This window comes from Petaurus breviceps, unplaced genomic scaffold, assembly GCF_028583685.1.
Source record: "Petaurus breviceps papuanus isolate PSGF00001 unplaced genomic scaffold, PetGlider_PUasm1.0 90784, whole genome shotgun sequence".
Lineage (NCBI taxonomy): Eukaryota > Metazoa > Chordata > Mammalia > Diprotodontia > Petauridae > Petaurus > Petaurus breviceps.
The window spans coordinates 12567387-12583957 of record NW_027187345.1 but is presented as its reverse complement, the minus strand read 5'-3'; the positions used below and the strand labels follow the sequence as shown (position 1 = coordinate 12583957).

The 16571-nt window shown below is 34.4% G+C and overlaps 1 protein-coding gene across 1 annotated transcript in view; it reads left to right on the top strand.

Annotated features, from left to right (window-relative positions):
* ADGB (androglobin) overlaps positions 1-16571 on the top strand; it is a 214258-nt gene that overhangs the window by 142046 nt on the left and 55641 nt on the right. The window contains exons 24-25 of the mRNA XM_069069729.1: positions 1811-1945; positions 4674-4827. Of these exons, the coding sequence (XP_068925830.1) occupies positions 1811-1945; positions 4674-4827 (289 nt within the window). The remainder of the gene's footprint in view (positions 1-1810; positions 1946-4673; positions 4828-16571) is intronic.

The following is a 16571-nucleotide window of genomic DNA, read 5'->3' as shown; positions in this document are numbered from 1 at the left end:
CTCATGACTATACCTTCTATAGACCCTCTCTCTCCCTCTCACCCTCTTCTCCCTCTTTTCCCCTTCCCCTTTCCCCTCTGTCCCTCTTATTCTCTTTCTCTCCCTCACTTTTTCTTTCCCTCTCTTCCCCCTCCCCTCTTAAGTCAATCTTAATGAATGTCTGGAAGCTCAGGTGTTCCCTTCAAATACTGTCTGGAAACACATAAATTTCTTTTGAAGACTATTTCCTCCTCAAAATTCTCATAGCACTTCTGCCCTCCAGGAGATTTTCTTCAGATATGCATATATAATCTTGCCCTATATCAGCTCCCATGATTCCTTCCTCTCCTACTTGATACCTCTATGACCTCAGACAAATCATTCAGTCTTTTTGAGCCTAAATATAATCTTAGGGGCCAAATTAGGTTATTTTTCAGGTACCTTCTACCTCTAAATTTATATTCCGTGATTCTGTGTGTCTTTGTTATATCTCCATCTCTTCAGAATATCAGGTATATTTAACATATTGCTCATATAGAATACAAATTTCTATTTAGTTAAAAGATGTTCACTGGTCCATCTTGTATCATTAGCCTTTGGGGTTGAAGGATCAAGTTTAATTATCTTGCTCTGTAGAATCCTCATAGAGATAGTCACACAATTATTTTTGATGATAATAAGAGATATATTGTATATTGTAGATATAGTATGCTCATGGGCTTTCTCTCTCATTCTCCTACTCCATTGTTAGATTGGATCCCAGAACTCACCTAGCTTTTTATTAATTCTAGGTATTAATTAATTCTGGGTAACCCTGAGATGTTGAGGATATTTTTCTAATGCTGTTGCTCACAAGGCCCCATCAGGATGCTTTCCCACTGATTATCAATTGGTAACAAGTAACCAGCTAGATTTAGCTTTTAGAAATGAGTTTTTACTGTTAGAGCATAATACAGATAGTTATTACAAAGCATTCCCTTAAACCAGAGACATGCTTTCCCACAATTATGAACAGATCCCAAGGAAAAGTAGGGAGAAATATAGAGAGTACATAACAAAGCGGTAACTCACAGCTCTTAGACGCTAGAAATCTCTTTTTTCCCCTTTTGTGGGGCCCTGGTGAAATTTCCTTTTTGTATGGTATAGATTACTGTTGTCCTACTTAAGGAGTCCTGAAGCTGCATTTCTCATTGTGCTTAGTTTGCCTCCAGCTCCTGGTACACATAGTGCCATTTAGTCACTGCTGTTTTGGGAATAATCTTGACTATTAAAAATGAGAAATCTCAAATCATCTGACCTTTTGAAGTTCACAAGTACTTTCTCTAGTCCAGTGGTGAAGGGAGAAGACAGGCTTTCTCCTCCTCCCTCCTCTACTAGCAATTCTGGCTCAGGTTCATGACTGGTACTTCTACTACTGGGTAGGAAGGCAGAAATTCTAACTGGCTTGCTGTCATATACAAGGACTCACAGAGAGTGTAACTGATTCTCTTCAACCAATCTCAGCATACTTCCTGTATAATTTCATTTAATTCCATCACTTTATCCAAATTGATTAAGGATTTTCAGAACCTAGTTTAAAGCCTTTGATTGATAAGTATTTTCACCTGATAAAAGTATCAAGGCTTATTAATTGCTTTAGTTACTTTATTAGTTACTTTAGTTATTAGTTATTTTATTAGTTACTTTAAGAAGAGGAAGGTGACTTATTGAATAGATACCCCACCCTTATATAGATTTTTCCATCTTATTTTTTCTTTATTTCTTTTTATGAATAAGACGTATTTAGGAAGTACTGTTCTTTTATGAAAGTGATACTCTTTCTTTTTTTTAGGTTAATGTTTAAAAGCAAATGCAAGTCTTTTGAGCTATATCCATGTTATAAAGATGAAGAAACTAAGATAGCTTTTGCTGATTATTCTGTAAACTATCCTGATCAGCCACCAAATTCTTGGTTTATTGTTTTTCGGTAAGGTTTTGAAAATGTTTTCACCCTTTCTAAATTAAATTTTATTTATTAAAATGCTTTTCTGTATATACTTAATATAAGTAGCTTGAGAGATAGGGTTTTTGGGGGAGTCTTTGTATCATTGCTCAGCATAATGCCAGGCATACTGGTCCTTAATAAATTGTTTTGATTGATTTTAATCACTTGTTTAATCTACTATAGTATGTAATTAGTTAATTTATAATTTTGTTTGAAAAAAATAAAACTTCAGGGTTGTTTTTCTTTTTTTTTCCTTTTTTTAGAAGGGCAGTTGGGGTTAAGTGACTTGCCCAAGGTCACACAGCTAGTTTTTGTGTTAACTGTCTGAGGATGGATTTGAACTCAGGTCCTCCTGACTCCAGGGCCAGTGCTTTATTCACTGTGTCACCTAGCTGCCCCCGAATTGTTTTTTCTTACCTTCCCTAAAAGTCATCCCACTTTTACTTTGTATATATGAAAACATTTAAAGAAATGTTTTATTTGAATTTTTAGTCAAAAACATAAGAAAAATAAAAACTACATTATACAACTGTTTTATTTATGTTTGCATTTAGTTAACTTTATGTTTAATAACTTTCTTACATTATAACTCTTTGTATTCATTTTATGTTATCTCCCATGTTAGACTCCAAGCACCTTAGGACAGAGACTCATTTCACCTTTGTTTCCTTAGTACCCAGCATAGCATTGTGCCCATTCAGAGTAGTTACTAAGTAAATACTTCTTAAATTGATTTGACATGCTGCTCAGAGAATGTATAGTGATATGATAGTGAGGTAAAAGTCTCTCATTTGCTGGATAATACTTAAGTAGCTGTAATATATGAATCATAATTATCTAAATATTTATATTTCTAGATAATAAAATCAACAGCAAGAATCATTAATTCAGTAGAATTGAAAAATCATTTATTTTTTAAGTACTTAAGTACTCTAGGCATTGTGCTAGGCTCTGGGGACACAAAGATAAAAAATGAAACTGTTCAAACTTATGCTCTACTGAGAAGAATATGGACACAGAAAAGTAAATATAAAGTATAAACTTAATAAAAGTAATTTTTTGGTAGGCAAGTTCAGAGAGAAATAACAACAGAAGGATCAAGATGGGCCTCTTATAGGAAGGGACACTTGTGCTGAGAGTCTGAAGAGGCAGATGGAAGGAGGGAGAGCATTAAATACATGGGAACAACTTGTACAGAGGCAGATAGGTGGGAGATGGAATATCAAGTACAGAGAACAGCAAATTGGCCAGTTTGGCTGGAATATGGAGTTTATGATGAGGAATTATGAAACTCATCTAGAATTAGAATTTGGAGCCAGATTGTGAAGGGCCTAGATGTCAAACAGAGATTTTTATTTTATCCTAGAGGCAATAGGGAGTCACTTAAGTTTAATGAGCAGGGGCCCATCACGATCAGATTTATATATTCATTTACATGGATGCTTTTGTGATTTTGTGTTTTCTGTGCTTTTGGAATGTCAATTTGGCAGCTGTGTAGAGGATGGTTTGAAGAGGGGAAAAACTGGAAGCAGAGAGACCAGTTAGGAGTCTAATGCAATAGTCCAGGTGAGAGGTATTGAGGACCAAAATATATATGATGACAGGCTGAGTGGAGAGAAGGGGATAGACGTGAGAGAGGTGGAGGCAGAATTGATAGGATGTGGCAGTTGACTAGATATGGTGAGGGCTGGAATGAATGAGACTAAAAAATTGAGAATGACTCAGAGATGGCAAGCTTGGGTCACTAAAAGGAGGGTAGAATCACCAATGGGATGAAGATAATAAGTTCTGTTTTAGGCATGTTGGGTTGGAGAAGTCTATGGAACAGCTAAGTAGAGATGCCTAAAGAACAGTTGTTTTTAGACTGGTGCTCAAAATAGAGATGAGGGTTAGATATGCAAGTTTGAAAGTCAATAACTTAGAATTGATCATTGAATGTATGGGAGCTGATAAGATCACCAATAGAAAATACAGAGGGAGAAGAGAGAAGAGTCCAGGACACAATTCTGAGGTATACTCACACATAGGGTCAGGATATAAATGATGATCCAGCAAACGAATCTGAGTAGGAGCTATTGGACAGGAAAACAGAGAGAGAGAGAGAGAGAGAGAGAGAGAGAGAGAGAGAGAGAGAGAGAGAGAGAACGAGAGAGAGACAGACAGACAGACAGACAGGGACAGGGACAGGGACAGGTTAAGAAAACCCAGGCAGGGAAGAGAATATCTCTAGAATCAAAGATTCATTGGTTAGAACTAGAAGAGACTTTAGAGTTTATCAAGTCTGTTCCCATCATTTTATAGCTACAGAAACTAGAGCCTAGGGAGAGCAGGGTCATATAGCAAGGAAGTGCCTGGAATAGGATTGCTACAGAGATATCAAGAAAGATGAGGATTGAGCAAATACTTTTGGAAATAGCAAGTAAGAAATCATTGAAAACCGTTGAGCAAATTCCATCAGATATTGGGGTTGGAAGCCATATTGCAAGGATTGGACTATTGTGTGAAATGCAGAGCAGAGACAAAATAATACAGACAGCTCTCCCTAGATGTTGCTTGTGAAAGGCAAGAGAGATGGAAAGAATATCATTATATAAAAATATATTGAATTTTTAATTTTTAAAGTTAATTTACTCCAGTTTCTGTTTATTCACTTAAAAATCCAACTGATTTTCCAACATCTTTTAAAGGATCCTTTTTTTTTAAATTGCAGAGAAACATTTTATGTAGCTCAAGATATGCTCTTGGTGCCTAAGATATACACTACTCTTCCAGTCTGTATGCTCCATGTTATTAATAATGACACAATGGAGGAAGTGCCACGAGTGTTCCTCAAAGTGATACCTTATGTCTATACCAAGAATAAGGTAAGATTGAAGATAATTATCATCCAATGACAGAAGCTTTATTTTCATAGAGGATTAAAAGATAGTATCTGTGTACTTTTGCTGTTTCTTTGCCAAGAAAACCTCAAAAGTGGGGTCACAGAGTCAGATGCAACTAAAAAACTAACCAACTAAACTAAGCAACAAAACTGCTTTTACTGAAATTAATGTATACACAGCAACAATTAATTCTTTCTTTTGAATACCTTAAGGGAGTAGAATAAGATAAATCGTAGCTGCACAGGTCAGACTATATCTACTCAATAAGCTACAGTATTTCTCTGTGGACTCTAGGATTAAATAAAACTCTTCTGTTTGGTTTTTGAAGTGCTATACAACAACTTGGCCTCAACCAACCTTTCCATCCTTAGTGTACATTACTTCCCTTCGCAGATATTATAATCTAGCCAAAGTAGCCTTTTTAATATTCCTCATGCATGGACAGACTCCATACCTTTGCATTAGTTGTCTACCATGTCTAGAATGCACTCCTTCCTCATTCATCTCTTAGAATCACAAGTTTCCTTCAAGGTTCATCTGTAGCACTGCCTTGTACAGTAAGCCTTTCTTGATTCCCCTAACTTCTATTTCCTTCTCCCATAAATCAGCCCATTTCTATTTTGTATTTATTGTAAATACTTTGTAACTACATATTGTGTCCCTTAGATAGACTATATAAACTCAAAGAAAATGATTATTCAGCTTATATCTTTCTATTCCAAGTGCCTAATGTAGTGCCTGGCACATAGTAGGTGCTTAACACGTGATATTCCTTCCATTCATCCCTCTATCCACTCATCCGTCCATATAGGCAAATGAATTAGAAGCACAAGGGGATCTGAGACAGAGATGATGCTGATTCTAGAGAAGCTTATTATGTTAATAGGATCATATGTTTAGAGCAGGAATGTATCTTAGAAGTCACAGAGTCCCACTTATTCATTCTGCAAATGAGGAAACCAAATTCCAGAGAGAATAAGTGACTTGCCCAAGGTCACACAGCTAGTGTCTAAAGTGGGATTTGAATCCAGCTCTTTTTTTTTTTTTATTTTTTTAAGCAATCGGGGTTAAGTAACTTGCTCAAGGTTAAACGGCCAGGTGTTTCTGGGAGGGTGCTAAGTGTCTGAGCCCAGATTCAATCCTAGGTCATCCCAACTCTGGGGCCAGTGCTCTTACTCACTGTGCTACCTGGCCGCCCCGAATCCAGCTCTTCTTGACTTCAAATACAACATCATCCATTACGCCACCTCACTCTTCTCAATTTGCTCATCTCCTACCCATCAGATTGGCTGATGACAAAAAAGAAAATGATAAATGTTGCAAGGCCTATCAGAAAACAGGCACATTGATTCACTTTTGGTGGTATACAGGTGAACCATTATAGAAAGCTATTTGGAATTATACACAAAAAAGTTACTAAACAGTGCATGTTCTTAGACCTAGCTATATCACTGAGATGTGTTTTTCACCTAAGCTTACCTTTGATTTGAAGTCAGTAAGTATGAATGCATATATTACTTGATTCAGAGGATCTTTGTTCTATCCCTTTATCCAGATGCTGGAACATAGTTGTAATTTCCTTCATAAAACTGTCTTTCTCTTTATATTGACTATTAGTACCACCATTTGAAATGATCATATGTCCCAAATGCTATTTCTCATTGCCTTTAAATAAACAAAGAAAGCAACTATACCAAGTCCTTTATTTGCTCTTCAAGGAAATCTGAGAAATTTCCATTTAGTAGTCACTACCTTATTTTATTTTCTTGTTTCATTTAGAGCCAGAATGTTAGTTTTAATATAAGCTCTTAGGGTTATATATTTAGATCTGGAAAGAACCTAGAGCTCTATTTTAGAAATAAGAAAACTGAGGTTCAGAAAGCTTAAATGATTTACCCAAGGCAACATAAGCATTAGGGATAGAGCTGGTATGTGAACCCAGGTCCCTAGAGTCTGGAGATCTCCTGTCCTTTCCCATGTCTTAGCCAGTAATATTTTGATATTTACCATTGAACAAAAATCTCCCATTTACAGTACCAATCGTTTAATTATTATTTGTAGATATTTTTTAAGTGCTGTGATTCTTACCATGTTCTCCCTTTTCTATCTTCCACTGTCACTACAAAAGCAGAAGGGAGTCATCCAAGTATACTAATCCTTTTTGGTTCAGTGTTGATTTTTATCTTTGGTCAGATCAGTGTATAGTCTAATGGACAAATGATCCTTCTATTTGCAGCAAAACATTTGTTAATCTTGAACCATATTTGCCAATATGTTTTTCTCCCTCTTTCCCTATGCTAGCTTATCATTGAAGACTGTTTTGTATCTTCCTTTTTTCTTGGGTTCCTATAGACAAAGAATTCATCACATAAATAGTCATACTACTAGTGATATGCCTCTTTCATACTTAACTGTATTTGTCTTTAGGTAGCAGACAGTTTATTGCCCAGACCATAGTCAAAGTCTTTAAAACTTGGGAGAACCTGCCTGAATTCTCATTCTTATTTGATTCAAGGTCACTTTTATGTCACAATGTGGCATAGAAATAGAATTCTGTTAGAGAGATTTTAATGAGATTTTAGTGACCTTTTAAAAATAAGGACAATTGAGTGACTTTTTGAAGAAATAGATTTATGCGATATTTTTGTCTAATTAAATTTTAAATAATTTATGCTCAGATTATATACTTTTACACTATAATAAAAGCTTAAAATTATTTTTAATATAAGCCAAACATTTTTCTGTTACTTCTCCTGAGCCATAACATTGCTGAATATTGTAATCAGATCTTGCTGTTTCAAGTTGTTAATTTTTAAATAACAATTTGTACTCAAACCTAATTTTACCTTGTGTTAATTTAGAGTCACCATTTACAGTTTAATGAGAAAAATCTCAATGAGACATTAATTTCTCCTCTTGTCCTGTTATCAGTTTTTATACTTATACATCTTAGCATAATTTTTAATAAAATCCATTTTTATAATCAAAAGATATGAATGATTTAATATGTCCTCGATTGCTTAAGGAGTACTTAAATTCAGAAAAATACAGGGAATAAATTTGTTCACAGATCTAATTTTCATAGAATCTATACAAAACATGTTATACTACATCTTATGATTTGATCCTATTCAGAGCTCAGGTAACATCTCCTACATAATGTCTTTCCTGAGTCCTCTCTCTCTCCCAGAGTGTTTGTTCTCTCCTTCAACTGTTTTTTTAGGGATAAAACCAATTTATGTTCTTTTTTACATGCTTTCCATTAAAAGTATGCATACTCATTGTGTATTCCCCAGTAGAATATATGTTCTTTGAGGAGAGACTTTTAAAAAACTATCTCCAGTGCCCAGGCCTGTCTTTTATGCATAGTAGGAACTTAATAAATTTTCTTTGCCACAGAATTTTTTCTTTCTCTAAGTGATTCTCAAGCAGAGTTTTTGTTTGTCAATAGTGAGTTACAATATTGAATTGACAGCCAATAGTAAAGATTTCATTTTTTCCTACTACAATGGAACTTGTGTGTTGCAAGAAACCCTTAAAATGTTTTGTAGAGGCAGAACTGGTTCTCATTTAACCAACCAGTATCTTCACCTACTAGAGGCACTATTTAATCTTTTTTAGTTTTTTATGGCAATATAGTCCTGAAGTATGTAAGCAAATTGTGCAGTAGTTAAAATGATTATGTACATTTCATTACAAAAGAGAGAGGCAGCTCATTTTATGACACAAACAGGTTCCTTTTCCATTTCCAGTTCTATGGATGACATCAAAGTATTCCCCCAAGCTATGGGGCAAAAAAACTCCCTGATTTGCCTCTTGAATATTTGCCACTTCAAATAGCATTTTGTCTGGTTTAGACTATAGTTACAGCAGCATGTCTTCAGAGCTAACTTCAGCACTTTTGCAGCATAAATAGTTGTCATGACTGAATGAAGTTATTAACAATATTGTTTACCACTTTAGACATTTAAAACATTCATATCTACATTTGATTTATTTAGTTTGCTCTGGATTGAAATTAGTTCACTTGGTTAGAGCTTGGCACAAAGTTATAGTGATGTTTCTCATACGAATCAGATAACTTCAAATAGAGAATAAACTAATAAATCAGCAAATAACAATTTACATACCTACTATGTGCCAGGGATCATACTAGATTAGTGTATGTGTGTGTATACACATATATACACACATATACATATAGGAATAGAATACGTGTATATGAAGCATATAAGTAAATATATAAAATACAAACTCAAATGACAATTGTCAGAGATTTGAGTACCTTATTAATAAATAACATATCTCTGTGATCCCCATCTAAAAGCTATATGTATATATATGTGTACATATATATGTATGTGTGTGTATACACATCTTAGTGGTTTAATTTTAAGCAAAAAGTCCTTAAAGTCAGTGTTTATAGTGTGAAAAAGATAAACAATGAGATGAGCTTTTATTCATCCTAATATTGCATAAACAAAATGAAATCTGCCAAGGAAGATGTGAAAATATTCACAAACCAATTCAACCTAAATGTGTCAGTCTCTATTTGTTAATTACCATACCAAATTTAGCTTTGGCATTAACCTTGAGGGCACTAATGTTCTAGAATTAATCAGCTAAAATACAGAATAGGAAACCTACTTTAAAACTATGAATGAGAAATACATATGTAGAAACCAATGCACAATTAGGAAAATGAGTGCCAGCCATGATTTCAGAGTAATAATGATGAACCATGCAACTTTTGATGGATAGGTTTTAGAATCAAGATGCAGAATGAAACATGACCAGTGTAAGAATTAGTTTTGTTTAACTGTGCATATTTCTTGTGAGAGGTTTGTTTTTCTTTTTTTCTTTTTCCAGTGGGTTGGTAAGGTGGGGAGGTAGGAGGGAAAGAAATAAATTTTCGTTAATTGAAAAAAATTAAAGAAAAAAATAGTTAAAAATGTATACTCAGAATATATAAGAACATATATGTCAGTAATGAAATTGAAAGATAATTTGGAGTCTACTGCCTTGTCATCTTCCCTACCATAAGTAAAACTAAATAAAGAGAAGATTTTATACCAAATTATATGGTAGCTCACTAAGTATATGTTGAAAGAAGTCTTAGACAATCACATAATTCAACCTACAGAGAAATCTTTTTATAAGGACATCTATTAAGTGGGCATCTAGTTTTTACTTAAAGACTCACTAGTAAGGATGAACACATTTCTTTGAGTAGACCTAGTTAAACTTTTGGATAGCTCTGATTTTTAGAAAATATTTCTGTATATCACATTTAAATCTGCTTCTTTTTAAGTCAACCATCATTCCTAGTTCTGGCCTCTGGTACCATGAAAAACAATTTAATCTCTTTTCCAAGTGTTATCCCTTCAACTACTAGGAGACAGTATTAAATCAAGAGATAGGTAGTATTAAATAGTATTTAAATATTAATTAGATTAATTAAATATTACTAATTTATCTAAATAATTACATATTAATTAAATAGATAGTATTAAATAAATAGATAAAAATCTTCACAACAACCATTCAAGCTAGATGCTTTATACATGAGGAAATTAAGATGAGGAAAGATTAAATGACTTGCATAGAGTCACATACCAAATAAATATTTGAAGCAGGATTTGAACACAGTTCTTAGATTCCAGGCCCAGCATTTTATCCACTGCCACTCACATATCTCTGGGGCTGACAGGAGATGTCCTTTCAGGTTCAATGTATTGGTGTCTACTCCTTGAAGTCTGGCCTTTCGGATAATTATCACTTCACTTAAATACATAATCATCTAGCCCATATCCCTCCATCTTATTTTAAAAAATTAATATGACATTTTTTTCAAATGCAGCTACATCCTGATAAGTATAAATAATAATTCACCTGAATGGTTGCATGTATTTGAATTCACATTATTTGACGTTATAATTATACAAAATATGGTCATTTTTCACCCCAATGGAAATATTAAGTGCAAATTCAAATAAATGTGATTCGCTCTAAATGGTACCTAGTTGTACTCAGTTCAGTTCTAAGCGTCTCTATCTATATATGTATAAAGAATGTATTACATTGTTCCTGATATTCCAGTCTCCTAATCCTGTAAAGAAAGGAAATTTTGTTAGTAGTTTGATGTGACCTATTCTTTTTTTTTTTTTAAGCAATCGGGGTTAAGTAACTTGCTCAAGGTTACACAGCCAGTTATTTCTGGGTGTGGTCCTAAGTATCTGAGCCCAGATTTGATCCCCAGGTCATCCCGACACTGGAGTCGGTGCTGTTACTTACTGAGCCACCTGGCCGCCCCTTGACATGACCTATTCTTGATTAATCTTAATAGCTCTTGCGATCATTTATTCCCTTTCAACAAGTTTGCAAACTGTCCTTTTAATACATTTTAGAATCTCTTTAAAAGTCTAGTTCAGTGATATAAGGTGCAGATTATACTTTCTTTCATTAGAAAAAATCAAGACATTTTCACTTTTCTAGTCCCATAACATTTCTTGTACTCCATGTTTTTTCAGAGACTAATAGAGATTCGTTGAGCCACATGTACTAAGTCATTTCTCTGGTATGTTTCTGGTCCTGGTGATTTGAGGGGGAGCTAAGTATTTGTTTACTATTTTATAGTCTTTTTGAGGTTTCATTTTTTTAGCCATTTTGTTTTATCTTTTCCAGTTCAGAGATCATGGTTTTGGGTATGAAAAAAAAAGTTGAATAGATATGCCTTCCCTATATTCTCCATTACCATTACTCCATTCACCCTAAGCATGGACTTATAATGGTGTTTTGAGGCTCAAATAAGATATTGAATGTAAAACAATTTGCAAACTTGAAAGCACTATTTATATAAATGCTAGTTGTTATCATTGCCAAGTATTTATTGTTATTATTCTTACAATAAGCCTTTGATCACCAGACAACTAGTCTGAATGAATGACTTCATTCCCTGAGTCTTCTACTATATCCTCCCAATATTTATAAAGCAATATAAGGGTAAGTGTGGGTGTGGGTAAAAAATGTGTGTACCTTCTTCTAAGTTTGATCTACATTATTGATATTTCCTTAAGTCTAGAAATTAATAAAATAACTGATTTGTACTGATTGCTGATTTCTCTCCAGCTTCTGGTCCTAACCTTTTTTTGAGTATACTCTTTTCTCCAAGTGTTAAAAGCAAACAAACAAAAAAACCCCCACAACTTTTTTATTGTCCTTAGCTTGCCTCTTGAGTCTCAGGTCATTCTGAGCTTTGGTCCTTAGAATATCATTCTTGTGGCCTGATAACTTTGGGAAAAAAAATCAGCAGTACCATTCCTGGGAAGAATGTGTCAAATGTTCTATTATATGGTATCCTTTTATTTGTATTCACTCATTTATAGTATTGTAACTTTCCTAACTGAAACATCCTTCCATGACCACTACTTCTTCCCCTTTTGGAATGTGAACTCCTAGGGGGTAGAAATTATTTTCCTTTTTTCTCTCATAATCCTTAGCACTCAGCAAAGTGTCTGGCACATAGTAAGTACTTAATGAATGCTTTTTAATTTTTTCATTCAGAATATAAATCCAAATATATACTCATTTCTTATAGATAATATTTTTTTATATTTATCCAGGTTCAAAGTTCTCTCTTTTTCATAATCACTACATTCATTCAAAATTCAACTTAACGATAAACAATTTTTGTTAAAATACTGAAATTTCAGTTTTCTTCTAGTAACTTTAAGTTATTATCTGTATTTAAAAAAATTAGATACTATAGATTCAAAATGTTTTATAGTCACTTAAACTAAATTTCAGGTAGAAACTTCCTATTATTACACAATTCTTAATGTGTCAGAAAAAGAATTTTCAATGTAGCTCTGTTCTCAAATTTTAAATAATAACAATAATAATAAAATGCATATCTCACAATAACTTTGGATTTAGCAGAGAGAATAAGAAAAATACTCCTATAACAAAACTATTCTCAGTTGTCTCTTCTTCTTCCTCTATATTCTCTACATTGCCTAATTCATCAGCTTCCTTGGGTTTTATTATCATTTCTTTTTTTTTAATTTAAAGTGTGTTTCTTTTTAAAATTTTTAAAATTAAATTTTATGTTTATTTTTCATGTACATCATTCATTTCCACAAGATTTTGAGTTACAATTTTTCTCCTCATCTTTCCCCTACCCACCACCCCAAAACAGCAATACCACTGTATACCCCCTCCCCAATCTGCTCTCTCCTATATCCTCCCCATACCCCCTCCAACTTTCCAATAGCACAAGATGGATCTCTGTACCCCAGTGACTGTATATCTTATTTCCCAGTTGCATGTAAAATAATAATAATAATAATAATATATTAAACATTTGATTTTAAAACTTTGGATTCCAGATTCTTTCCCTTCCTCCCTCATCACCACCCTTACTGGGAAGATAAGCAGTTCAATATAGGTTGTACATGTATAGCTATGCAAAACATTTCTATAGTGGGTATATTGTAAAAGATTGCCTATATTTCCCTCCATCTTATCCTGCCCCCAACTTGTTCTATTCTCTACTTTGACCCTGTCCCTTTTCAAAACTGTGTGCTTCCAACTTCCCTCCCACCCAACCTGCCCTCTCCTCCATCATCCCCCCTCTCATCCCCTTTCACTCTACTCTCCTGTAGGGCAAGATACCCTATTTAGTGTATATGTCATTCCCTCCCTAAGCCAAATTCAGTGAGAATGTACCTGTACACATATATACACAAACTCACATATGTATTCATACACCCATATACCCTCCTGTATAGACGTATGTATGTATGTATATATATATACATATATATATATATACACACACATGCATTTATATTCCCTTCAACTATTCTTATACTGAGAAAAGTTTCATAAGTTACCATTATCGTTTTTCCATGTAGGAATGTAAATAGTTCAACTTTGATAAGTTCCTTATGATTTTTTTTCTCTGTTTACCTTCTCATGCTCCTCTTGCTTCTTGTATCTGAATGTCAAATTTTCTATTCAACTCTGGTTTTTTCGTCATGAATGTTTGAAAGCCCTCTGTTTCATTGAATGATCATATTTTCCCCTGAAACATGAAACTCAGTTTTGCTGGGTAGGTGACTCTTGGCAGCTTCTATACTGAGGGATAAAAGGGCTTGAAATAAAATATTCCTGAGGTCAAAGGAGCTGGGATTAAAACCAAGAATCACCTACCCAGCAAAACTGAGAGGACTTTCAAGGATTCTTGCTGAAAAAACCAGAGTTGAATAGAAAATTTGACATTCAGATACAAGAAGCAAGAGAAGCATGAGAAGGTAAACAGAGAAAAGAAATCATAAGGAACTTATCAAAGTTAAACTATTTAGATTCCTACACAGAAAAATGATAATTGTAACTTATGAAACTTTTCTCAGTATGAGAATAATTGAAGGGAATATAAATTTACATATATGTATACATACATATGTGTCTATATAGGAGGGTTTATAAGCATATGAATACATATGTGAGTGTGTGTATACATATATATGTACAGGCATACAAAGAGGTCACAGAACCAATTGAATATGAAGGGATGATACTTAAAAGGTAAAATTGAGAGGTGAGAGAGGAACATAATGAGAGGAGATAGGGAGAGACAGAATGGGATAAATTATCTCATATAGAAGAGGCAAGGGAGAACTGTGACAATGGAGGAAAGAACAGGAAGGCAAAAGGGAATGGGTCAACCTTACTCTCATTGAATTTGGCTTAGGAGGGAGTGATATACACACTAAATAGGGTATCTCTCCCTCCAGGAGAGTAGTGGAGGAAGGGGATGAGAGGGGGGATGATGGAGGAGAGGGCAGTTTGAGGGGGAGGGAAGTTGGAAGCACACACTAAAGGGACAAGGTCAAAATAGAGAATAGAACAAGTGGGGGGCGGGATAGGATGGAGGGAAATACAGTCAGTCTTTCACAATATATCCACTATGGAGATGTTTTGCATAGCTACACATATACAGCCTATGTTGAACTGCTTGTCCTTCCGAGTAAGAGTGGGTGATGATGGAGGAAGGGAAAGAATATGGAATTCAAAGTTTTAAATCAAATGTTTTAAATATATATATAAATTATTTTTTTACATGCAACTAGGAAATAAAATATTCAGGCACTAGGGCATAAAGATCCATCTTGAGGGGTATTGGGGAGGGTATAGGAGAGAGCAGATTGGGGAGGGTGTATTCAATGGGATTGCTCTTTTGGGGTGGTGTGTAGGGGAAAGATGGGGGAAAATATGTAACTCAAAATCTTGTGGAAATGAATGATATAAACGAAAAATAAACATAAAATTTAATTTTTAAAATGAAGTTGGTTTTTTTTTTTGCATGGGGGAAGGCAGGGCAATCGGGGTTAAGTGACTTGCCCAAGGCCACATGGCTAGTAAGTGTCTGAGGCTGGATTTGGACTCAGGTCCTCCTGACTCCAGGGCTGGTGCTCTATTAACTGCGCCACCTAGTTGCCCCAATAAAGTAAATTTAAAAAAGTAATTTGGTTGGTATGGCACTGAATAAGTTAATTATTTGAGGTAATATTGTCTATGTTAGTGTACTGGCTTCATCTATGGGCAATTCATATTTCTCCATTTTTTTGGCATTATATTTACAGTGTTTATTTGTGTGAATATAATTGTGTTCATAAAGTTCCCCTGTATAGATTGGCAGGTGAATTCCCAAGTATTCTATACTGTCCATAGTTATTTTAAATGGAATCTCTGTTTCTAGCTCTTCCTGCTAGGTTTTGTTGGCAATATGTAGAAACACTGATTATTTGCATGGGTTTATTTTATACTTTAGCTTTCTTTAAGTTGTTAATTTTTATTTATTTTTTAGTTGACTATGTTTTTTCTCTAAACAAACCATGATGCTTTCTGCAAAAAGTGGTAGATTTTCCCCCTCTTTGCCTATACTTATTTCTTCAAATCCTTTTTCTTGTCTTTTTGTAACAGCTAGCATTTCTATTATAATATTGCTTGCTTCACCCCAGATTTTTTAGAAATCCTTCTAGCTTCTCCTCAGTTGAGATATTGCTTGTTCTTTGTTTTAGATAGATATTATGCAAAATAATAAGGAAAATTCCATTTATTCATATACTTCCTTTTGTTTTTTTGCTTTTTGGAGGGAGGAAGGCAGGGCAGTTGGGGTTAAGTGACTTGCTCAAGGTCACACAGCTAGTAAGTGTTTAGTGTCTGAGGTCGGATTTGAACTCTGGTCCTCCTGACTGCAGGACTGGTGCTCTATTCACTGTGCTGCCTAGCTGCCCCTTTCCTAGTGTTTTTAATAGGAATAGGTGTGGTATTTTGTCTGTATCTATTGAAATAACCATATGAATTTATTGTCTTTGTTATTAATATAATCAATTATCTTTATAGTTTTTCTTAGTATTGAATCAGTCCTGGTCTAAATTCAGCCTAATTATAGTGTATGACCTTTTAATCTATTGCTGTCATCTCCTTCCTAGTATTATCAATATAAATATATTGATAGTCAGCTAAGCCTGGAGTCAGGAAGATATCTTTCTGAGTTCAAATCTCCCCTCAGACACTTAGTAGCTGTGTGACCTTGGGCATCTCACTTAATCCTGTTTGCCTCAGTTTTCTTGTCAGTAAAATAAGCTGGAAGAGGAAACCGCAAACCACTCCAGTATCTTTGCCAAGAAAACTAGTTGAACATGACTGAAGTAGCTCAA